At 43.1% G+C, this 24,609-nt stretch overlaps 1 protein-coding gene across 1 annotated transcript in view; it reads right to left on the bottom strand.

The window, feature by feature from the left end:
- ALK (anaplastic lymphoma receptor tyrosine kinase) overlaps window positions 1-24,609 on the bottom strand; it is a 728,920-nt gene that overhangs the window by 322,045 nt on the left and 382,266 nt on the right. Inside the window, exon 4 of the mRNA XM_018055482.1 lies at window positions 8,087-8,288. Coding sequence (XP_017910971.1) covers window positions 8,087-8,288 — 202 coding nt within the window. The remainder of the gene's footprint in view (window positions 1-8,086; window positions 8,289-24,609) is intronic.

The following is a 24,609-nucleotide window of genomic DNA, read 5'->3' as shown; positions in this document are numbered from 1 at the left end:
CTCCTGCCCTCAATCCCTCCCAGCATCAGAGTCTTTTCCAATGAGTCAACTCTTTGCATGAGGTGGCCAAAGTACTGGAGTTTCAGCTTCAGCATCGTTCCCTCTAAAGAAATCCCAGGGCAGATCTCCTTCAGAATGGACTGGTTGGATCTCCTTGCAGTCCAGGGGACTCTCAAGAGTCCTCTCCAACTATAGAAAGCCACCTGTTTTGTGATGATGCAAGTCAAGCTGAGATGCTAGCTGTCATTACTAATTCTTGATGTGCATCAGAATCCCAGCGGCACTCTTTAAAAATACTTATGCTCATGCCCCTTCCCAAGACTAGTAAAATCAGAATCAACTGGGATAGCCTTTAGCCATATGGACTTTGTAAACTGTGTAGTTCTGATTTGTACCCCCAAATCTTGAGACCTACCATTTCAATGGCTTAAGGTCCATATGCTGGAGAAGACTAGCATTTTAGTCGTTGCTTCCATATTACTGCTCAGAGGGGTGAGAACTATGATAAATCCAGGCATAGCCAGCGGGACTGGTACTTTGGGGGTACCACCTAGGTCATTCCGAGTGGTATGAAATTGACAAACTTGGCCCTTCTCACAACCACTCTCCTCAAATGCTGAGCAGTCTGGAGGAAGGCTGGCTACCTTTATAGGAACAATTGGTAGGGGATGAGGGGGACACCCCCTCCACATTACTTAATTTAACTTCACAACCACCCTATGAAGTGGTTTAGTTATTACCATTATACAGAGGGGAAAGCTGAGGCTCCAGAGATGAGCCTAAGAGCACACTGTGTGTGTGTGTTGGGGGAGGGGGTGCCTCCCTGCTCGCCTAGGACTGGAGTCTCATGACTGCCTCTGCCAGAGAGTCACCAGCTGCATGACTGTTTCTGTGACATGGTGACAGGGCTGAGTGTGAGTTTTAAGGCTTTTAAAAATTATCTTTAAAGCCTGTGAATGGCTCTCTCTTTTTAGTGTAAATCACCCAGACATTAAAGCCCTTATTGTATATTTATTAGTGTGTTATTCAGACCAAGGGGGAAAAGAGAGACGCTGACACTACGAATGACTTTGAAAGTGAGAAGAACCGGGGCCTGAAATTAAATCATTGTGACAGTGCCACTCGAGGGCATCAATTTCAATAAATGATCACCTTTTTATCACTCCTGATCCCGTTTGTCATGTGGGCAGGATGCGAGGAGAACTTTGCCCGGGATGCTGAGTACCACAGGCCTCTAATTCCTTCATGCTAGCCAGGCCTGCCACAGTGCCCTGAACCAACTGAAGGCACACCCAGCACAGCTGGGCAGAGGCAGTCGGGCATCCTTTCAGAAGCAAATGCCCTGTGTCATCTTTCCACACTGCGCTCCCCCGCTCCTGCCCCTCGCTCAGCCTTCTGAGACCATCCAGTCTATTTACAGGGAAATCCAGGTTTCGGTACAAAAGTGGTGAAAGGTCTCTGCGGGTCAGTAGTAAGTAACTGACCCGTGTGCCAGACTACTGGGCCCATGAAGCAGACTCTACCATTTCCTGCACCCCTGTCCTGACTGGCAACCTAAGGCAGGGGCGCTTGCATTGCACGATGGAGGAAGGGGTGGCAGCCGGTGAAATCTCCACTTCAGGAGGGAGGAAGCTGAGGCCGGGAAGGCTGTGGTTGTTGTATTACCACACTGCAAACTAGCAGTGCAGTGAGGACTGACAGTACACCTCCTGATGCCCAGGAATCAATATTGCTTTGGGTTAAATTCCTTTGGCAGGTCTCCCATTGGGATTGTTTCGGGTTTTAAAGCTGGGATCCTTAGTCAGAACCGATCAGTTTAAATAAACATGGCAGCCGTGTGGGTACCCAGCACAGACGTGAGTTCTTCTTCAACTGAGAGAGGAGTGCAGATTTTAATCTCAGGGCAATGAGCTTGAGGACATCTTGACTGAGATTTTTGTGTTTAGCTGGGAAGCAGACAAATGGAAGCACTGGAGGATGGGGCTCTGGGGTCCAACATGGGCGTGGGTCCTGGCTTTATCACACCTCATCAGGCATTGAGCCCTGGCTTCCCACATCTGGAAATCAATGGGACAGATGGAACTCAAGTCTCCTCTGACTGTAGGGGTTAAGCTCCCACAGATAGGTGAAGTTCTGTGCTGTGGAGAATCTTATTTCTCTGCTATTCTCTGGAATGAGTCTCATTTGTGTTGTGAAAAGGCCCTGACAGCTTATCTTGGCTCAAGCCCGGGTATCACCAAACCCTTTAAGTTTAAAACATCTTTTCAAGTATTAGTAATTCAAACGATTGGCAACTTCTATCCCTCCAGGCCCAGTTCTTCCCTCCACACACTGTAGTTTTGGTCACACATAAGAAAGTCCCCAGATACCCAGGGCTGCAGGAGAAAGCTGTGTGTGCCAAGAGGAAGGCAGGCTTGTGATGAATGTCGTGGAAGAAGTCTTGGAGAGTCTCTCTTACAGTCCGAGACACCATCAACCCTTAGGCTTGTGTTCTTGAGTCTAAGAAGCTGCTGATTTTACATTGCCAATTGCTACTGGACAGACTGCTCTTCCTAAAACAGCTTTCAGTTGAAAGGCAGGGGAGTGCAGAAGAAGGAGCTGAGATGCCTGTGCTGACTTTCCTGGACAGTGATCTTAGCTCAGACTCTTAAAATTTCTGGGGCCTAATTTTAAAACATCTGCATAAGCATCTGCTGTTGCTGTTTAACTTGTGTCTTCCTTACTGAACTAGATGCTTCTTGAAAGAAAGCCTTTGCCATCTCCGGCTGTGTATTCCCAGCACCGATGACACAGGTGGCACTCCATCCATGGTGGTTACATGAATTATAAACTGAGAAGGATCTTATTAGTAGCATGTATTAAGTATCTACTACAGTTGGGCACAGTGTGTGCCATCTTCCTCATGCCATTTCAGTTGGCTGTTGCTCAGTTGCTCAGTCACGTCTGACTCTATGCAGCCCTGTGGACTGCAGCATGCCAGTCTCCTCTGTCCTTCACTACCTCCCAGAGTTCGCTCAAACTCACATCCACTGAGTCAGTAATACCATCCAACCACCTCATCCTCTGCTGCTCCCTTCTCTTTTTGCCTTCCATCTTTCCCAGCATCAGGGTCTTTTCCAGTGAGTTAGTTCTTTGCATCAGGTGGCCAAAATACTGGAGCATTTCACAGTACACCATGTTAAATAGGTATTGCTACTGCTACTGCTAAGTTGCTTCAGTTGTGTCCGACTCTGTACGACCCCACAGACGGCAGCCCACCAGGCTCCCCTGTCCCTGGGATTCTCCAGGCAAGAACACTAGAGTGTGTTGCCATTTCTTTCTCCAATGCATGAAAGTGAAAAGTGAAAGTGAAGTCACTGAGCCATGTCCAACTCTCAGCGACCCCATGGACTGCAGCCCACCAGGCTCCTCCGTCCATGGGATTTTCCAGGCAAGAGTACTGGAGTGGGGTGCCATTTATATTCGTTCAATTCACAGAACTTTGTGGCCTCTAATTTCCAGTTAGCATGTCCTCTGCCTGCTGGATTCTGCAGTCAGCAGGGTTGGGCAGTTTGACAGCCCATTTCTCTGCTTCCTTGAGTCTGTGGCCTTTCTGGCTGAGAAGATGAGCAGATGAGCAGGCCAGGCATTCATTGTCGGCTGTCCCCTGGGAGACTCTGGGCAAAGCCTGACTGCCTTGGCAGACTCAGGAGTTCTCGCCCTGTGAATCGTTTAGATCTCATGTACTCTGCTGCTGCTGCTGCTGCTTTCCAGGCGACCGGGAGGGGAGCATCTGCTGGGATTCCCCAGCCGCCGCCCCTGCTTCCTGCGCCTCCTCGCAGGCTGCCACCCTGCTGGTGTTGCACTGAGTGGTCTCCCAGGGACTTGCTGGCCTCTGACTTGTCATTCCTCTGAGTCAGGCTCTCCTGAGTCGACAGTATTATGACAACTTCCTCCCTTGTTACTACAAATGCTGACTGTTGTTTTCCCAGCAGCAGTCCCCAAACCACCGTGTTCTGTTCTGAGTGGAAGCCAGCCTTATCCATAGTCATCACTGTCATCGCCACAATTTCACCATGTCCCCCTCACTGCACTGATCACTGGACTCCTGGGGTCATCTCTGACATTAAAGGGAACAAGCTTCCAGCAAGGCAAACTGCCAAGGATCTCAAAATCAAAAGATTCTTGAGAGTGGCACTGACCTCATAATCAGAAAACAGATGAGCTGCAATCCTGTGTGATCCCAAATTGTAAGTAGATCAGGGTATTAAGTAAATGGCATCCTGATCAGAGTGTGCAAAACCCTTCACATCCTTAACTGCACTGACCCCACATGACTGTGTGAGAAGGGCAGCACCATCATTCCCACTTTACAGATGGTAAATCTGAGGCTTAGCTAGGGATGGAATGTGCCTGAACTCATAGAGCTCATTCATGAAATATCCTTTCACAAACCATCAAGGTTGAAGATAGTAACACAGTACCTGTGTTGTTGAGTATTAAATAAGAAAACACATTTAAATGCATAGCAGTGACTGGCATAATTAGTGCATAATTAGTGCATAATAACTGATACATATGTGACAGGAAGCAAGTCCTTTACCCCTCCTGGCCTCAGTTCCCAACACTTGTGAACTGACACGGTGGGACCAGGTAAATTCCAGTGTTCCTCCCCACTCCAAAATGCTCCATTTCAGTGGTCTCAGTGGGACAGTTTTGCCCCCCAGGAGACATCTGGCAATGTCTGGAGACATTTTTGTTGTCATAACCTGGGGAGCTGCTACTGGCATCTAGTGGGTACAGGCCTGGGAAGGCAGGGGACATACTGAGGACAGTGCCCACAAGAAGAACTGTCTGGCCCCAGATGTCAATAGTATCGAGACTGAGCAAACCAGGTCCAGCTGGACGTGAACAGCTAGAGCTCTCTGAATTGCTGGAAAGGGCTGTGGCCTGCAGCTTGCCAGGGTGTCCAGGGCAGCACCCTTACCACGCTGATCTCGTCAATGTGGGGTGGGGGGGAAGGGGGGTTGGCTCAGGCGTCTTTAATTTAAACTGACATCACTCTTGCTCATCATCAAACTCCAAAATGACTCTGCCACGACTAGGAGAGAACAGTGCAGCACAAGACGCATGGAGCCCGGCCGGACGCACAGCCCCTAGGACGCAGGGGCAGCCCTACCAGAGCCAGGGTCAGTGGGCTTGCCCATCACCCCTGCAGCCCTTCCCCTGCCTCAGCTCCCTCCCTCCAAGGGGCAGATGACTGCCAGTGATCAAAGAGTCATGCTTTGGCCTGTGGAATGGACACAGAAATGGCAGCCAGGGCAGCCTCGGGGGAGTGTCACAGCCTCCTGCACTGTGCAGTATTGGTCTCCGTGTTCTCACCACATATGGAGGGAAGGTCACCATCACACGCTCCCTGGATCTTCAAAGAAGCGGCTGCTGCTGCTAAGTCACTTCAGTCGTGTCCGACTCTGTGCGACCCCATAGATGGCAGCCCACCAGGCTCCCTGTCACTGGGATTCTTCAGGCAAGAACACTGGAGTGGGTTGCTATTTCCTTCTCCAATGCATGAAAGTGAAAAGTGAAAGTGAAGTCACTCTCAGTCATGTCCAACTCTTCGCAACCCCATGGACTGCAGCCTACCAGGCTCCTCTGTCCATGGGATTTTCCAGGCAAGAGTACTGGAGTGGGTTGCCATTGCCCTCTCTGTCAAAGAAGCTAGCTTATCTCTTTTCACAAAGTTCCTTCACCTTCCATTTCTTCTTTCTCAAACTCATAGGTTTTCCCTGAATTCCTGCCAAGAGGCTATGGGTTTCCCAGAAAGAGGAGAAATGACCCAGAAAGACCCCGAATGAAGAAAGGGGAGACCTGGGGTCTCGTTTAGGTTACTATAAATAGGCTGCCTATCTCCTCTCTGCCTCAGTTTTCCTATCTGTTAAATGAGCAGATACATTACTTTGCCAACAAAGGTCTGTCTAGTCAAAGCTATGGTTTTTCCTGTAGTCATGTATGGATGTGAGAGTTGGACTATAAAGAAAGCTGAGCACCGAAGAATTGATGCTTTTTAACTGTGGTGTTGGAGAAGACTCTTGAGAGTCCCTTGGAAGGCAAGATCCAAACAGTCCAACCTAAAGGAAATCAGCCCTGAATATTCATTGGAAGGACTGAAGCTGAAGCTGAAACTCCAATATTACGGCCACCTGATGCAAAGAGCTGACTCATTTGAAAAGACCCTGATGCTGGGAAAGATTGAAGGCAGGAAGAGAAGAGGGTGATAGAAGATGAGATGGTTGGATGGCATCACCGACTAAATGGACATGAGTTTGAGTAAACTCCGGGAGTTGGTGATGGACAGGGAGGCCTGGCATGCTGCAGTCCATGGGGTTTCAAAAAGTCAGACATGACTGAGCAACTGAACTGAAATGGGACCTCAGATGATAGTTATGAGCATAGGAAGATAAAGAGGGGACGGCTCTTTGTAAGCCCCCACAGCGAGTCACACCAAGGAGCAATCATCTCCCTGAGGATGCTGGACAGGGACCAGGCCCTGCTACTTAGGAAGCACTGAAGTCCTGCGGCCCTTGTCCCCTTGCATGCATGCATGTTCTCAGCTGGCATTTCAGGGAGACCCCAAACTCCACGCCCCCCCTGCGATATCAGTGAGTCCCTCTACCCACTCCGCACTCCTCCAGCACTTTAACAGATTTATAGCCTGAAGTCCCAGCAGCACCAGGCAGCACTCTCTGGACTCTGCCAGGCTTGGTGGGGCAGGAATGGTAAGCAGAAGGCAAAATAAGCAGCTCACGGGGTGAGGAAACACATACAGGATGGCACTGCAGCCGGGGCCGCCACCAGCCCCACTCATGGATGGGAGACTTTGCCATCTGGTATTCTCACAAGAAAGGGAGACCATGATGGAGGAAGGCATGCCCATGGCTCATCCCCTAGCACCTGGCATTCCTGATTTCTTGTGAACTCTTCAAGAAACACTTGGTGGCTGGCCCCATCCCAGCCAGGCCAACGAGACATTTCTGAGGCAAGAAGACATATGCGAGTTTCAATATGAGGAGAACATCCTTTCTGAAGCCAAGATTTCATTCTTGCTGGGACAGTAGTAGCAGTTCTTTGAAACACAAATAAATACAGATGGACCAGTAGCAGGGGGAGCAGGGTGAAGTCTTTCAAGAAATGAGTAAGAGGCGGTATAGTTTTATTGGAATGGTGGTAGGTAAGCTCTCCCCACTGACCCAGCACAGCATGGAGCTTGAGATGGGAAACATCACTGTTCAGTTGGAGCCTCTCTGAAAGATATTTTCTTAGAGGGAAGTTAAGCCCTGTAAGCTTAGCTAGAAATGTGAGGTCTACTGGCATACGTGCCTCTCTCACTCTTGTTGATTATCAAAGCAGGGACCCCTCAAAACTGAGGTCTAATGGAATGAGAAGAAAGGCAAGTGCAGAGATTCCCTTGTTCAAGTTTGGTTCCCAGAGTCACTGCTTCTAGAGGCCTGACGGATCACTGAGGAAGCAAGTGAGTATGTCCAGGAAGCTTAAGTTCAATAACAAGGGTACTGGGTATGACATCAATGCTGTGAAGCCTTTCTAGAATAAATCTTGCTCCTCTCCTCAATTGGCACCGTGTGGCAGCCCTGATCTCCTCCACTGTGGGGTCCCGTACTGCTATGGGACTGCTCAGGCAGCCACGATAGTTCGCTCTTTCCCTTCCTGCCAAAATTCCTCTGGTAAAAACCAGTTTCCAGCATATTAAATTACTTTCATTTTGGCCTTTTAACACTCCCCTTGGCTCTTTTCTTCTTGGCTCCATCTGGACTTTGGGAAACGAATATCTTTAATACCCACTCATTAAATGTCCACTCTGCCAGCTGGTCCTCTGGCCTCTGGAAGGACCGCCAGCCTGGGCAGCCAGAGGACCCCACAGATCAGTGCCTGAGATACCACTCAGGGAATATTAGCAGTAATGGCTCAATCTGGACCCTACCCATTAAAGGACGATTGTGAGTTTTAAGTAGATGCCATAGAGTCTGGAAATTTGTAGCCAAAACCACAGCTCCGTTCACATACTGGATTTGGGACACGGGGAAGGACTTACCCATGCTTTCCCGGAGTGGGTGCCAGGAGGATCTCTCTTCCAGCCTCGTTGTGGGGCAGCAGCTGAGCGACGTACCTGCCCGACGGCTGCAGGTGCCGATGCACCGAGACGGCCAGCCGGCAGTGCTCGCTGCTGCTCCTCATCCATGGGCTCAGGATCGTGTGCTTGGAGTTTGCCGAGGTGTTGAGGAGGAGGAAGGCGCCTGCCAAGAGACATGGAGAATGAGTCTGCAGTGTGTCCGGATGAGAGGATCAGCGTCAGATCTGTGGTGGGATTAGAGAGACCAACGGCATTAGAGTCAGCGATGCTGGAAGTCTTCCTCCAGCCTCTCACCATCTTCACACAGCCAATCTCTTCCCCGCTCTCTTAGGCTGTTTCTATAAAAAGTAGAGCCTGAGGCAAAGATGGTGGTCCGGGGCTTATCATTAGGCAGACCGAGCTTCTCACCTCAGCTTCCCTACGCACTAGTTCCCTATCTTTGAGTCTCAGGTTTTCATCTGTAACACGGACAGCCTAAGAGAGTCGCTCACTCCATGTATGATCCCAGAGTGGAGCTAGGACATCAGTTACACCTCATAAACCTCCAGGTGTGGGATCCCCAAACCTCACAAACCAGGACACTCTGGGGCATCTCAGGCCACCCAGTGGCTCACAATTTAAATCTGAGCTGACCTGAGTTCTCCATATGACACTCAAGCCAACTTCAGACTCAACTGATATCTGTTGGACAATTCAGAGTTTCTGAGGAATGTATGGGTTGGCTCCAGGCTCTCAAATAGTTATGACCAGTTCAAGATTTTCTTTGTGTGGCTTATTTTGGTCACTTATTTTGTAGCTAAGATCATGGCTATAACTCCTTTGCTTATTAGCTACGTGATCTAGAGCGAAGCATTAACTTTTTCTTGTTTCAGTTTCCTCATGTATAAAAATGGCGTGGGAAGGGTTGGCCAAACTCAACAATTTCTTAAGACACATTTCAGCCCCTTTGTCTATGAATCATGTGAATCTGCAACTATTCTCCACAAAGTGAAGTCACTCAGTCGTGTCCGACTCTTTGCGACCCCATGGACTGTAGCCTGCCAGGCTCCTCTGTCCATGGGATTTTCCAGGCAATAGTCCTGGAGTGGATTGCCATTTCCTTCTCCAGGGGATCTTCCCAACCCAGGGATCGAACCCAGATCTCCCACATTGTAGACAGACGCTTTGGCAATCCACTCCAGTACTATTGCCTGGAAAATCCCATGGACAGAGGAGCCTGGTAGGCTACAGCCCATGGGGTCACAAAGAGTCTGGTAGGCTACAGCCCATGGGGTCACAAAGAGTCAGACACAACTGAGTGACTTTACCTTACCTTACCTTACCGTCTGAGCTACCAGAGAACTCCTTTCTCCACAAAGAGAGCCCTACAAATCCATCCTGGTGCCATGTCTGTGGCAGAGTTTCCCTCTGGGGCAAGCCAACTGTAATACCAGCAGCACAGGCCAAGTGACCTGCACAAAACCTGTATTTATGGGGATTACTGTTGGCATAAAACCACAGCATTATTTTATTGTTCCTGGTATTCCTTCTGATGCATTAATATCACTTGCCACACTTCTCCATTGAAGTTTTGGACCATTAGATGCTGTTCCTTTTGCAGTGAAAGCCTGTCTCCCAACATCCTTGATTTCTCCTGTGGGAACCAGCTAACGAGTGTTCAGCTTCTTTAACCATTCCCAGCACATAGAATTAGTCTCCTTTGCAGATAACCCAATTTATCGAGTAGGCAAAGGAACCATACTTTTCACTGATAAAGAATGATATGGAGGAAAGAAGGGGATTTATACCAGAAGCTAAGTATTTCCAAGGACACATATTGTGTCAGGAATTTGGAGAGTTGTTATATTCTGGAAGTAGGTAAATATGACTTCTAGTTACAATCAGGATGAAGTCAGCACAAGACTGTCTCTGAACTGAATCAGGGACATGGGTCAGTACTGGAAACTAAACCCTCTGTAATTAGTGGGAAGTTTCAGCATGGTGCACAGGCCTTTGAAAAGCGCTTTCTGACCCTCAGTAAATAATCTGTATTATTATCCTATTTTACCATGGGGAGACATTCTTGTTATGGGCACAGAGGTGAAAAAAAAAAGAAAGATAATTAGAATCAAAGACTCAGAATTAGAAAGCACTTTAAGATGATCCAGTGTAATGCCCTTGCTTTTCTAGAGAAGCAGACTGGAGATCCGAAGTGGGAGATAACTTGTATAAAGTCTCAACTTGAAAGTCCAAACCAGATTCTAGGTCTCTGAACTCCTAATCCACGCTCTTTCCCTTGCATCTTTCTCACTGCCCCACTGTATTCTTTATCCTAAAATGAAATGTAAGCAGGGTGCCTTGTGGCCAAGTTGTATAACGCAGGAGCCGAGAGGGATGGGACAGGAGAAAGACAGGCAGATGGACTCTCCACTCCGGAACAAATCCATTTGTTCACTGGCCTCTTTACTCACTCCTTTCTGCCCTCAGATTTCATTTATTAGATGCCTACTTTGAGCAAACATCCAAGCACTGGCTCTGCCCTGGGGACACAGATATGAACCAGACACAGTTCTGGACTTCAAGGAACTCTAGGTCCCATAGGGGTGATGAGATGTCTGCACTAACTTTAATCAAAGGTAGAGGTTATAGAGTCATAAAACACATACAGACAAAGTACTTCGGGAGGCTCCACAAAAGATATTAGGTTCAGTTGGGAAGATTCATAAAGAAGATGATCTTTGAGCTAGGTCTTTAAAGGAGAGAAAAACAAAGATATTGGCAGAAATGACTGTGCAAGATTTGAGAGGAAGAGGAGTCAAGGCAGAAATGTAGAAAACGTGTCGTGGCATTTGGATGCAGAGTAGGGCACATGAAGAGAAGGCTGGGAAATAAGGAAGGGTGATGTTTGTGGACCAGACCACAGAGAACATTTCATTCCCAGCTGAAAATGTTCATCTATACTTTGGACAATAGGGAGCCAGAAAAGATTTTTGAGCAGGATAGGGACCTCATCAGAGTGGTGCTTCAGGAAGATTAATCTGGTATGGTGGGGGAGAGGCAGGATCAAAACTGACCCAACTTCATCCTCCACCACCCGTCCACTCCAGGCAAGGACAAGACTCAATGCAAATGTGATGTGTTTAGTACGTTACGTTGTAAGCAAAGGTGCTGTGTTAGGGACGACTCTGGAATCTACCGAGGCTTCCAACCATCTGTTCAGAGCAAATGAGAACTCTGGAAGTACCTCTGGGGCACCACATACTTTGGGGTGCATTCTGAGCTTAGGATGAAGCCACATATGCCACATATAAGGAAGCAACAGTAGTGTGTCTGGGTCTGAGACACTACGCTGGTATTTTTCTTTGGGAAAAAGTTGGATTGAAACCAGCTTTTTGAGCTACTGAGAGAAAGAATGCAGGCAAAATAAAAGAGGTGCTTCCCTTTTTTGTCAGTGAGTACACACTGATGAGTGGGTATTAAAGATATTCGTTTAAACCCTGGGAAACTCGAGCTCCCAATAGGAGCAAATCAAGCTGAAGTTGATGGGGCTTGGGGCTCATCCTCTCCACTGTCCCTCCCTCCTGGATGTGAAAACACATGTAAATTCTGTCCTTGTGATTCAGTACCTCAATAATGAGACTCTTTCAAAGCTGACTGGAAGATGGATTACTTTTCCAGTTCTAATACGTGAGATGATGTTTATATGAATTTTATTTTGTGCAACTGGACTATCAATAAGGGACTGAGCTTAAAGTATTTTCACTCTCAATAAAACTCTATAGTTGAGAGCTATCTCTTCATCAGCAGCTTTCCTCTACCCCTAAAAAATAAAATAAAAGGAAAAAATACATTTCATAAGCTCCTTGGGATATTGTCAGTATAAATCTTTTAAAGTCAGTGAGAATTTATCTCTCCTCTTCCTCTTTCCCATTTCCTGTTTATTTTGCTCAGAATAGCTTGGGGCTATGGGAAGGCTCCTGGGGTCCCTTCTAATTAAGAAGGATGGCCTGGCAGCTCACAGACCTTCTCCCAGAGTGGGCCATAGGGGGTGGAGAAGCAGATCAAAGAGCCCTGCTTACCCGGTGCCACGATCATGGTTTCCTTATTACGGGACTGTGTTGATGTGTTCAGTGATTAAATATGAAATAGTTATTATTTTTACCTCTGGTCACAGGCATAGGGATGTGTCACTCTCATCCAAGCCAGCAGGGCTCAAATTATGAGACAGAAACCAAGGGGCATGAATCTTGAGATCAGACAGACTCTTTTATATTCAGGCTCTATCTCTATTCCATTCTAGGCTTTAGACAAATTGTTTAACCTCTTTAAACCTTAGTTTGCTCAGATTTAATATGGCTAGAGCCTACCTCCTATGGCTGTCATGGAGATTAAACTGAACTGCATGTGTGAAAGTGGCTAGTACAGTGTCTGGCCCTTAGTAGATACGTGATGAATGTTGATTTCCTGCTTTGAGGGGTGTCAATCTGGAGTTCCTTTTATCTATCCCTAAACTTAAAATCAGAGGACCAAATTTCAGCCCTGGCTCTGCTACTACCAAGGTTTCTTTGTTTGTAAAATGAAAAGGTTGGATAGAATCTCTCTGAGCACCCTTAGGGCTCCAAACTGTCAGTAATTCTATCTGCCTGCCTAGAATATTATTAATCTAAAGGAAACATGTCAAGTCTCCAAGCCCCTAAGTCCTAAAGACTTCTTCTCCTAATTTACCTCTCTGAGGCTTCTAAACCAACAGTTTCAATCAATTGACCAAATATTCTGTGAACTGTGATTCCCGGTTCTGCTTCCTCTCTTCTAATTTACACGAACTTGTTACAGGACTGGTACCACCTCTAAATGTTTCATATTTAACACAATGCTTGCCATATGGCAAGCACTCAATGCCTTTAAAAATCAAAGTAATATATACATAAAGTAAGGAGTCAAGTAGTTCAGAGTGGCTCATATAATAATAATAATAATAAAACTATCCCCAATCATGCTCCTCACACCAAGTCCCAAAAATACTTTTAAGGATTTCTAATGTCTTTGACCAGCTGCTTTCATGATTCTAGATATTATGATCAGAGTGTTATTTGTTGGTGCAACAACTTTAGACTCATTAACGTTGATGGTACAGTAAGAAAAATGATCCTATCCCCCTTCTATTGGGTTGGTCAAAAAGTTCATTTGAGTTTTTCCACATGATCTTAATAATTCTTTATTTCTTAAATTCGTTTTTACTTTTTTAAATTACTTTCCTTTTTAACTCTTCATGGCAAATTTATCATTTGTTCCATCAGCTTTACACAGTATCACCTGACTCTCCTCCCTGGAAGATGACGCCATTAGCCTTCCTGCTCTTCCAGACTTTTTCACATCCACCTCCTAGAGCAGCTGTGTTTTCCTCTATATTGTCAAGGTTGTGGAAGAATGATTAAGTCTTGTGTTTTGCTTACAGTTTGATGCTAAATATTGAAAATTAATAACAGAGCTTTTTATATTGTAAACTATATACATATTTTCACTGCAATGAACAAAGGTTATATTTATAAATGTCTTTATTGGTCCAGTAATACATACCACTCCACAGAGAATGCTTCTAATATCAAGATGAAATGAATATTCATTCTCTCTCTCTTGGTCTTAACATTGTCACCTGCCAAAATTGTGGCACATTGTAATTTGCCTTATATTTGAATCAGGAGTCTCTTGTGCAGTTTGTTTTTCCAGTAATTTCTGATTGGTTTTCTCTTTATTTTCTATCCGCCTTTTGCACTATATCACTAACACTTCTACAAATTCCTTGAAGAATCTCTCCCTTCTTCTCGAAGACTCTGACTTTCTGTTTTTAATTTATACCAGTTGTTTTCTGGGCCTCCAATACAGCTATTATGGAATTTCTTTTCACTGGGTCTCTTCCATTAGTCCCACCATCCTGGGAAATTTCGAAAACTTCTTTGAGAATCTTTGGCTATCTCCAATATTTTTATTTTGTTTTCACACTTGGTTGATAGATTGTTAGGCTATAGTTTCCAGATCAGAAGTTTTGCTTCAGAAATTTAAAGGTCTAGCTTTAGTGTTGTCGAGCATCTGTGTGACTGAGGTGAAGTCTGAGGCTGGTTTTATTGTAATTTTTTTTATAGTCCACCTGTTTTTTTCCCCCCGCTTTGGAAGCCTTCAGGACCTTTCTTTAATACTGAGGTACTTGAATTTCGGTACAATGGATCTAGGAATGGATCTCTATAAAAATTCTGCAGTGACATTTGGTAGGCTCTTTCAATCTGAAAATACATTTCTTTCTTTTATTTCTGGTAAATCTGTTGTATTATTTCTCTGATATTTTCATTGCCCTCTTCTCAGTCTTAAATCTTTCTGAAGACATTTATCTCTCAAGTTAACTTGTTAGCTACTTTATCTTTGTTTTCTCTAGGGTCAGTTTTTTAATGTTGATATTTCTTTTTCATTCTGCTGGGCTATCACATGTAGGGTGGTCCTGGCTCAGCCCCTCATATAGAAACAGGAGAGGCTAGGAGTACTTCTAGAAACTTCTCTACCCATAGTTAGTGCTTGCCCTTCATGTCAGCATTGGCCTGATGGACTGTGGGGAGCAGGCCACCCTGCAGCACCTACTCCCTGACTCCAGCATCGTGGACTCATCTTCATTCTCTGCATGAGCAATGAACACTCCCAAGAGTAGCCCTGGGTTTCTAGGTCCACTTGAATTTTTTAGAGGAAAGTCTTTGTTTCTCTCCCTTGTGGTTAGGTATCTTACTAATTTTTCATCCGGTAAACTGGGGTTGAAGGGAAGTGACCATATGAGTTAACACACCACAGAGAAATCACATTCTTCCTCCTGACTCTCATCCTTCCTTCCAGAGAATCACTTATCAGTACCCACTGTGGTGCTGCCCAGCAGAGGAAGGCCCCCTCCTCTGCTCCAAAGCGAGCATCTTCTCATCTTATTTCCTCTGTCAACAGCTTCCCTCTCCTCTTTGTGCTCTAGAAGTCACTCATAGATCCCCTCCTGTTCTGTTTGCCACTCAAGGTTTATTTCTCCTTTGAATCTTTCATTATCACTTTAGTGGGATTACGGGAGAGAAGAAGACAAAAGTGTGCTCAGTCCACCATCCTGAACCAGAAGTCTCTTAATCATATTCTTTGCGTGAGAACATGAATAAACAAATTTATGAATGGACAGATTTCTATCTCAATAAATCACATGATTCTGGCACCACTGGTTGTCTATATTGAAATTAAACTATTAAATCATTATTTCAAGCTATTACTTGATCACAATACCATTTGCATTAGGTGGGGCTTAAGGAATAGCAGAAGTTTATTGGCTGGAATGTGGACAGAAGAAGTGCAACATGGTGCAGGGTGTAGCATAGGGAATGATACCGTGCCATCCCCCAGAGTGTGCTCCACAGAACACGAGCCCCACAAGGTGTTAATAGGTATTATGGGAAAGCTCTGGGATCAAGAAAGGTTGAGGATTATTGGGTTAAACAAAAGTAAACAGGCTTTTTCCTTGTGGGACTTCCTAGAAACTTAATACGCCAATAAGAGTTTTGACTCTTCGAGACTGAAACATAAAACAAAGATTTCCGAAACTCCTCAGGGAACAGAATCTTTTGCTATGGTGTATAATGCACCATGGAATATGCTTTGAAAACCCGACTCTATTCTATTTGTGCTCTAGAGACCATTTGCAGAAAGTGAGAAAGGGAAAAAAAAACCATCGTGATAAGAATTAAAGTAGTATAGAAGTGAGTAACATATCTCTACCATCTCTTAAATTGTAAAGCTCTGTTTGTATGACTTTCAAACTGTCCTCCCATCAACATCTAAGATTCTTGTGGCAGAATCATGCTTTTGGAAAGGCTCCTCTGGGTTACTACTTTGGTCTCTCTACCTGAGGATACTTAAAAATGCTACATTCTGTATCTGACTTTCAGAATGTCAGAGCTAGAAACAGACATGATGGTCACATAGCTAGCCCCTTGCTCTAATGGGGAGAAAGCAAAGAAGTTAAGGACTTGCCCAAGGTCATACAGCAAATCAGTGGTGGATCTGGAACTAACAGCAAGATTTTCAGATCCTGCCCAGTGGAACACTCAGTAGCCGCCTGCCCGTGTCAGAGGTCTATGATGGTGTTTTGGTCAAATGTTCTATGGCTTGGTCTCCAGCTGTCCCAGACATCACTTTCTTTCTTTTCACTTTCACAATTCTAAGGATCTGGCCCATCTATCTGCCTGTCTCAGATCGAAGGAAATAGACTAAAGCCTGGGCAGGGGGCACCCAGACAGATGACGTATCCTCTGGAAATCACTCCTGGGGGCTTAGGGTGGTCCTTCAAGTCTGGGAAGTATTTGAGGGTCTCCTCTGTTCATGTGGTCTTATGAAGTACCAAACCAGATTGGGAACACTGAAAAAGTTCCTTTATTGTTTATTTTTCAAATTTGAGTTCTGCTACCCTATGTAATCTCAACTCAGGTTTTAGGTTTTAGTTCAGACTTTTGAAATATATAGGAAGGAGTAGTTAAGATTGTCCTTATCGCAATGCCTTGTCTAAAAGTGGGATAACTTAGGAATCTAGACCTAGAGTTCTCGCTAGTTATTTAGCCCAGCCGTTTCACCTTGCAGGTGAGGACATTGAGGCCAGAGGGTTGAAGAGATGTGCCTGGGTTCCACAGCAGGCAGCTGAGCTGTGTTAGGCTCCGGCTCCTCCAGTTCCAGACTGGTGCACCCTTACTGTCTCACACTGCTACAGTATCAAATATTCGGTATAAGCTCCACTACCGTCCACCACCAGGAATTAAATGTACTGCTTTACTGTACCTTTACCATTACACCTGAAGAGTAATGGAACTGATTTTTGAGGTCTAATGACAGAATGAACAAGTGTGTTCATTAAGGGAGGAAAGGGAGGTAGGAGTTGATTTTTCTTAACAGTATTATTAATCTTAACATTATGAATTCAGCTGTAGCCAAAAGTGGTAGTACACTTGCCTATTTGGTGGATTGCTGTAAACTACCTCTCAGGTCCAGGCTAACTGTGGCAAAAGTTGCCTAGAAATGGTAAAATACACTTATGCTTATGTGTGTATACAGTAAATATATGCATATTTGTGTGTGTATATGTATACATACTTTATAGTGTGTATATATATGTATACATACACACACACACACACACACACGTGTGTGTGTATCCTGTATATGTGTGTATGCTCAGGTAGACCCCATTTTAGATCTCTGATCCTGTTATAAAGAACAAATCTTTTGGCAGGGGGAGAGACATACTTTTCTTTTTGTTTTTGTTTTTTTAACCCATAGGTTTCATTTAAGAAAAAAAGACCAAAAATCTTTATATACTGCCTCTGTGTTCTGGGGAGTCAGCAAAAAAAGATAATAAAAGGCAAAGCAAATAAATAGAAGGAAACAAGCTGAAGTGCTGAGAAACCTCTTTTCCCTAAGAGCTCATTGTGGTAATCCTCAAGGAAAATAGAACAGCACTTGATCTGATGAGAGGGAGAAAGGAGAAGCCAGATGAAAACTAAACAATTGATTTAATTCAATGAGAAGCAAGAGGCAGGAAAGATAAAAGTATCTGCTGCTATCGGGGTTGGGAAGGGAGGAGTTAGGGGACAAAGTGCCTTTGGTGTAACAAGATCCACTTTAGATGGAGACAAGCATGAAATCAAGTTTTCCCTTTTCCATGTAGGTTCGTAGCTCTGGAATCAGATTGTTCAATTTCTGCCTTAAGTCCCAGATGTCAGGGTATAAAAATCTTTCATGTTACTTTTTAAAATTTTGCTAAGAGGTATCAGATTTTATCACTTTATTTGTGTAGTCGTTGAATTTTTTAAAATTAAAAAAATTTTAAAGCAATTTTGGACCCATGTTCTTGTGGGAGTGTAACAGGATCTCAGCCTCTTATAATAATTTCTGACATTCTGTGTCCTGTGGCTCTCAGACACTCCAGTGTTGAGGAAGGAACACAAACCCTGGGCAAATGCTGACAAGGGAAGGGAAGCGAGGGAAGGCCACCAGGTCACCACATGCCACTCTGGGAATGACCCACAGGGCACCAAGAGGCCATCCCACCCAACTCTTTGTCCTTCGGAAGAGGGAACTCACATGCAGGAAGGTGAAGGAACTGTCTGAAGAGTGTTAGGCAGAGGAAAATGGCTAGGTTGAGCTCTCAAAGGTTCTAGAAAGATCTGGCTTCTTCTAACTGGTCTTCCCACTTCCCACTCACGCTCCCCCCATACATTCTGCAAACAGCAGCCAGAGCCAACTTCTTAAATAGGATTTAGTTGGTCACAGTCCTTTTAAACTCTTCAATAGTGTCCCACTGACAATAGATTAAACCCAAGTTCCTTACTATGATTTACAAGGAAGGTCAGAGGGGAACCAACCTGTGGCAGATATCATAGGTTGGCTCACATAGCACCCTCACCAACTTCCTTCTCTCTTTCCTTTCTCTTTTACTGAGACTGGAAGTTTAAAAACGACTTGATTTAACAGGCCGTCCTTAAAGACCACTGACACAGTACTAGCCTATGAAATGTAAGCAGAATTGTGCTTATAATGTGGCCAGAATTAGCTAATAAGAACACAGGACACTCAGTTAAATGTAAATTTCAGAAAAATAATGAATAATTTTTTCAGCACAAACATATTACATGGGGCATACTTATATTAAAAACATTATTTATCACTTATCTGATGCTCACATTTAACTGGACAGCCTATATTTTATCAGGCAAGCCCATGTTCTGGAAAATTTGGGGAAAACCTTCCCTCTCTGCCTCTTTTTCTTCTTGCCTGGAATGTGGACTTAATGCCTGGAGGTGTGGTAGCTGTCTTGTGACTATGAAGCAACAAGCATAAGCACACAAACTGGAAAGGTAACAAGAGTTGTCACTGATGGTGTTCTGGGACATTTGTACCATTGCCTGCCCAAGATCTTTATCTGGCTAAGCCACTGTGGTGAGGGCTTCTGTTTTTATAGCTGATGCTCTGTGATCAGGGATCTTGTCTGTCTTGGGCCAGCTGTCTAGTGCCTAACACAATGACAGGGACAGTGCTCCTTCAACAAACATTTCCTAAATGGGGAAAGACATTACACTTAACAAAAACGCGGGTAATTCACTTATTTCCTTGTATCTTATCTAAAATAGTGTCATTCTTATTTTATGTTAGAAAGAACATTTCCCCTCTTGAACTGACTGGTGGTTATAGAAGGAGTATTATTTGCAACACAAAACAAATAATTTTTTAAATGCCTGGAAGTTTGGACACTTAACGTCAGTGTTTTTCAAATCATGGTTTGTAACCCTTTAGTGGGCCATGAAATCAACTTAGTGGGTCATGACCAGCATTAAATAAAAAAGATGAGAAGGAAGAAGAAAGGAAGAGGGAAAAAAAGAAATTAAAAAATATCCATATTGTAATTTCCCCTTGGGAAATAATGGCTGCTGATCTATATATATATATACACACACACACAAAATCATACACGTTTCTGTATACTATGCTGTTATATAAAATATATTTCTTACTGTGGGTTATGGTTAAAAATAATTGAAAGGCTCAAGATGAGTATTGTTCAAATTTCAAATGTTCATACATGGAAAGTATACTGGGTGGGTCTGTTCCCTGAGCTACCTCCCATTAGGTGGGTGATTGGGGGAGAAGAAATCTATTTGGACAGAATTTTGTGATTTATAAAACTCGCCCACACAAACAATCCTATAACAACTCCGTGAAAGATGCTTTCCCAGTTGTGGCTGTTCCTGCCATTGCAGCCATTAGCCACATGTGGCTACTGAGTACTTGAAAAGAGGCTGATGAAACTGAGAAACTGAATTTTTCAATTTATTTAATTTTTAAAACTTTAAATTTAATTTAAAAATTAAACTTAGAAGCCAACACTTGATTCAGTCATTAGAAAAACATGTTTGGAACAACTTGGATATGTGAATCTAACTTTTCAATCATAAATTTTATGAAATACAGACCCACTATTTAAAATGAAAATTTAGCCTCAAATTGACATGTAATGTAAATATAAAGCATATACTAGATTTCAGTGATTTAGTACAGAAAAAATACACAGTATTTTATGAATAGTTTTATATTGATAACATGTGGAGATGACCATATTGAATATATTGAGTTTATATATTACTAAAATTAAGTTCTTCTGTTTCTTTTTACTTTTTGTAATGCGGTTTCTACAAATTCTAAAGCTACATTTTTGGCTCATATTATATTTCTACTGGGCAGCACTGCTCTGAGGATCAAGTGTCTTGCCCTAGGCCACTGGATGAGTCAAGTGCTTCAGCCACCGTTATGATCCAGATCATGTGACTCAAAACTCATGGCTCTTTTTGCTAAACTACAAGTCACATCTCTAACAGGCCTCACTGTTACCTCTAAAAACAGTGGGGGTGAACTGTAGGACAATAATAATATAATGATGATGATGGCTAACATTTAATGTGTGCCTAACATGTCCTGGGTGCTGGGTTAACATTTAATAAGGTTTACTGCATTTGATTTTACAACAGCTTGGTAAGGAGGTATGCGATTGTTATATCCACTTTTTAGATGAGGAAACTAAGGTTTGGAGATACCAATTAATCTGCCTATCAGCTCAAGGCAGCACAGTCTGAGGGGCCCAGAACCTAGGAGGTCCATACAAATGACTGAATACTAAACCCTTTCCCGAGATGATGGCCATCACAAAAGCATTTGGGCTCTGTGTGGGTAACAAGCAGCTGTATCTCCCAGAATCCTGTTAGATTAATTTCCTTTGGGAAATAATGTTTGCTGATCTTGCTGCTGATTCCAACACCATATAGTAGAAATCGCTAAGTGCCACAGTCTTTGAATAGACAGATAAGGCTCAAGAAGGTGACTTTGTATCTGAAAAATTTTCAACCAGAAAATTGAAATATGGGCTTCATTACTATGGCTGCTTATTTAAAGATCTATTTGCAATTTAAAATTAAATTTAATAACAGCTTTCAAATATAGGGACAAATCATACTTTCCTCATGAAATTATTTTTATTTTGTTATAAACACTGTGCATACTCATTAAGTACAATTTAGGAAGAAAAAGTAAGACAAAACAATTCATCTGTGCCTCTACTACTCGAACTTTGTATTGTGTCTGTTTCGTTCTTCCATATGCCTGTGTGCTTAGTAGCTGAGTCGTGTCTGACTCTTTGAGACCCCGTGGACTGCAGCCTGCCAGACTCCTCTATCCATGGGGATTCTCTAGGCAAGAATACTGGAGAGGGTTGCCATGCCCTCCTCCAGGGGATCCTCCCAACTCAGGGATCAAATTCAGGTCTCCCACATTGTGGGCAGATTCTTTACAGTCTGAGTCACCAGGGAAGCCCCATATGCATAGAATTTTAAAAATTTATAATTTCACTAAGGATACTTTTCCCTTTGCTCTTTCCTTTAACATTAGGTTATAAGCATTTTCTATATGCTATTTATGTAGGCTTTCCAAACATATATATATATATATATATATACATACACATATATATACACACATATATATACTTGTATAATATTCCAATTCAGTGGACATAACATTTAAACTATTTTTTAGTTTAGATAATTAGGTTGTTTCCAATTTTTTGTGATTATTGAAAAAGTTGTTCTCTTGCTCCCTTGAATAGTAGTCTTTTTGGACGGTCAGTCCCTCAACATGTATCAAAAACTTTAAACTATGCATATTCTTTGACCCAACAGTTCCTTTCTAGGAATTTGCTTTGAAAAAACAGTTATCCAAAAATACTTCTTTGCAAAGCTTCTTAGCACTAATTATGTGAGCAAATATTCAGAAATGGTAAATGTTGGACATAGAAGATTAGATAAGTAATATATGGTGTATTCATGTGATGAAGTACTTCATGAAAACACTACAAATACTGTCTTAAAAGCAGATATATGATACATGTAGGGACTTTCCTTGTGGTCCAGTGGTTAAGACTCTGTGCTCCCAACAAAGGATACCTGGGTCTGATCTCTGGTCAGGGAACTAGATAACCACATGTCACAACTGAGAGTTTGCATGCCACAACTCAAGACCCCACATACCACAACTAAAAAGAGATTCTGCACACAACAACGAAGACCTGGCGCAACCACATACATAAATAAATATGTCTGTGTAAGTTTAAAATGTGGATGTATGTGTTTGTTAGCCATCCGTATGTCTTCGTGGTACATATACACAATGGAGTATTACTCAGCCATTAAAAAGAATACATTTGAATCAGTTCTGATGAGATGGATGAAACTGGAGCCGATTATACAGAGTGAAGTAAGCCAGAAAGAAAAACACCAATACAGTATACTAACACATATACATGGAATTTAGAAAGATGGCAATGATGACCCTGTATGCGAGACAGCAAAAAAGACACAGATGTGTATAGCGGACTTTTGGACTCAGAGGGAGAGGGAGAGGGTGGGATGATTTGGGAGAATGGCATTGAAACATGTATACTATCATGTAAGAATCGAATCGCCAGTCTATGTCCGATGCAGGATACAGCATGCTTGGGGCTGGTGCACAGGGATGACCCAGAGAGATGTTATGGGGAGGGAGGTGGGAGGGGGGTTCATGTTTGGGAATGCATGTACACCCATGGTGGATTCATGTCAATGTATGGCAAAACCAATACAGTATTGTAAAGTAAAATACAGTAAAAAAAAAAAAAAAGTAGATATATGTATATGTGTAACTGATTCACTTTGCCAAATACCTGAAACTAAACAACACTGTAAATCAACTATACTCCAATAAAAACTTAAAAATAAATAAGGAATAGATGGGGAAATGGTGGAAACAGAGTCAGACTTTATTTTGGGGGGCTCCAAAATCACTGCAGATGGTGATTGCAGCCATGAAATTAAAGGACGCTTACTCCTTGGAAGAAAAGTTATGACCAACCTAGATAGTATATTCAAAAGCAGAGACGTTACTTTGCCAACAAAGGTCCGTCTAGTCAAGGCTATGGTTTTTCCAGTAGTCATGTATGGATGTGAGAGTTGGACTGTGAAGAAAGCTGAGCACCGAAGAATTGATGCTTTTGAACTGTGGTGTTGGAGAAGACTCTTGAGAGTCCCTTGGACTGCAAGGAGATCCAACCAGTCCATTCTAAAGGAGATCAGCCCTGGGATTTCTTTGGAAGGAATGATGCTAAAGCTGAAACTCCAGTACTTTGGCCACTTCATGCGAAGAGTTGACTCATTGGAAAAGACTCTGATTCTGGGAGGGATTAGGGGCAGGAGGAAAAGGAAACGACTGGATGAGATGGCTGGATGGCATCACTGACTCGATGGACGTGAGTCTGAGTGAACTCCGGGAGTTGGTGATGGACAGGGAGGCCTGGCGTGCTGCGATTCATAGGGTCACAAAGAGTCGGACATGACTGAGCGACTGAACTGAACTGAAGGATTGTTAAATACTACTACTACTGATAATGATAACTTTCCTTGATTGACTACCAGACATTGTGCTTATCCATATTTAGGATCTAATTTAATCCTCAAGAACCCATGTGTTCGGTACTATTATTATCATCTTCTTTGTACAGATACAAAAATAAGTTTAGAGGGTTAGGTGACCTCTCAGGGCCAAAAAACTGGTAAGCAACAGAACCAAGACACAAACTTGTTATCTCCAGGGCTTGCACCATTAATCACCATGATATATTAATAATCAGGATGCTCACCATCTATTGTTAGTAGAAAAGGCATTTGCAAAATAATATGATCTCAGTATGGTAAAATACATATAATAAATATATGTATATGGAAAAAGAAAATACTTGAGGATATTCACCAAAAGATTAAATGGGTAGCTCTGGATGGTGCAATATTTTTCTTTATATTTTTTTGAATTTTCCAAAACATCTGCTACTTTTTTGGTATTTATTATTGCAATAAAATGTATACAACATCAAATGTACTACTCTAACTATTTTAAGTGTACAAATCAGTAGCATTAAGTACACTCACAATGTTGTCATTAAACTGTCACAACCATACAATTCGAGAACTCTCTCATCACCCAGTTATCCACTTCCTGCCCTGGTAATCTTTATCCTACTTTCTGTCTATGTGGATTTGACTACTTTAGATACTTCATATAAGTGCAATGATACAGTTTTGTCTTTTTATGATGCTTATTTAGCATAATTTCTTCAAGAAATTCTTCAAGAAATTTAGCTAAATTTCTTATTTAGCATAATTTCTTCAATGTTGTATCATGTGTCAGAATTTCATTTCTTTTTAAGGCTAAATACTATTCCATTGTGCATATATATGTACCACATTTTGTTTATCCATTCATCTGTTGCTGGACATTTGGGTTGTTGTAAATAATGTTGGCTATTGTAAATAATGTTGCTATGAACATTGGTGTACAAGCATCTGTTTGAGTGTTTGCTTTCAATTCTTTTGGGG

Source organism: Capra hircus, chromosome 11 (genome assembly GCF_001704415.2).
Source record: "Capra hircus breed San Clemente chromosome 11, ASM170441v1, whole genome shotgun sequence".
NCBI lineage: Eukaryota > Metazoa > Chordata > Mammalia > Artiodactyla > Bovidae > Capra > Capra hircus.
Note: the sequence above shows the minus strand (reverse complement) of the source record. Positions and strands in the feature narration are given on the sequence as shown.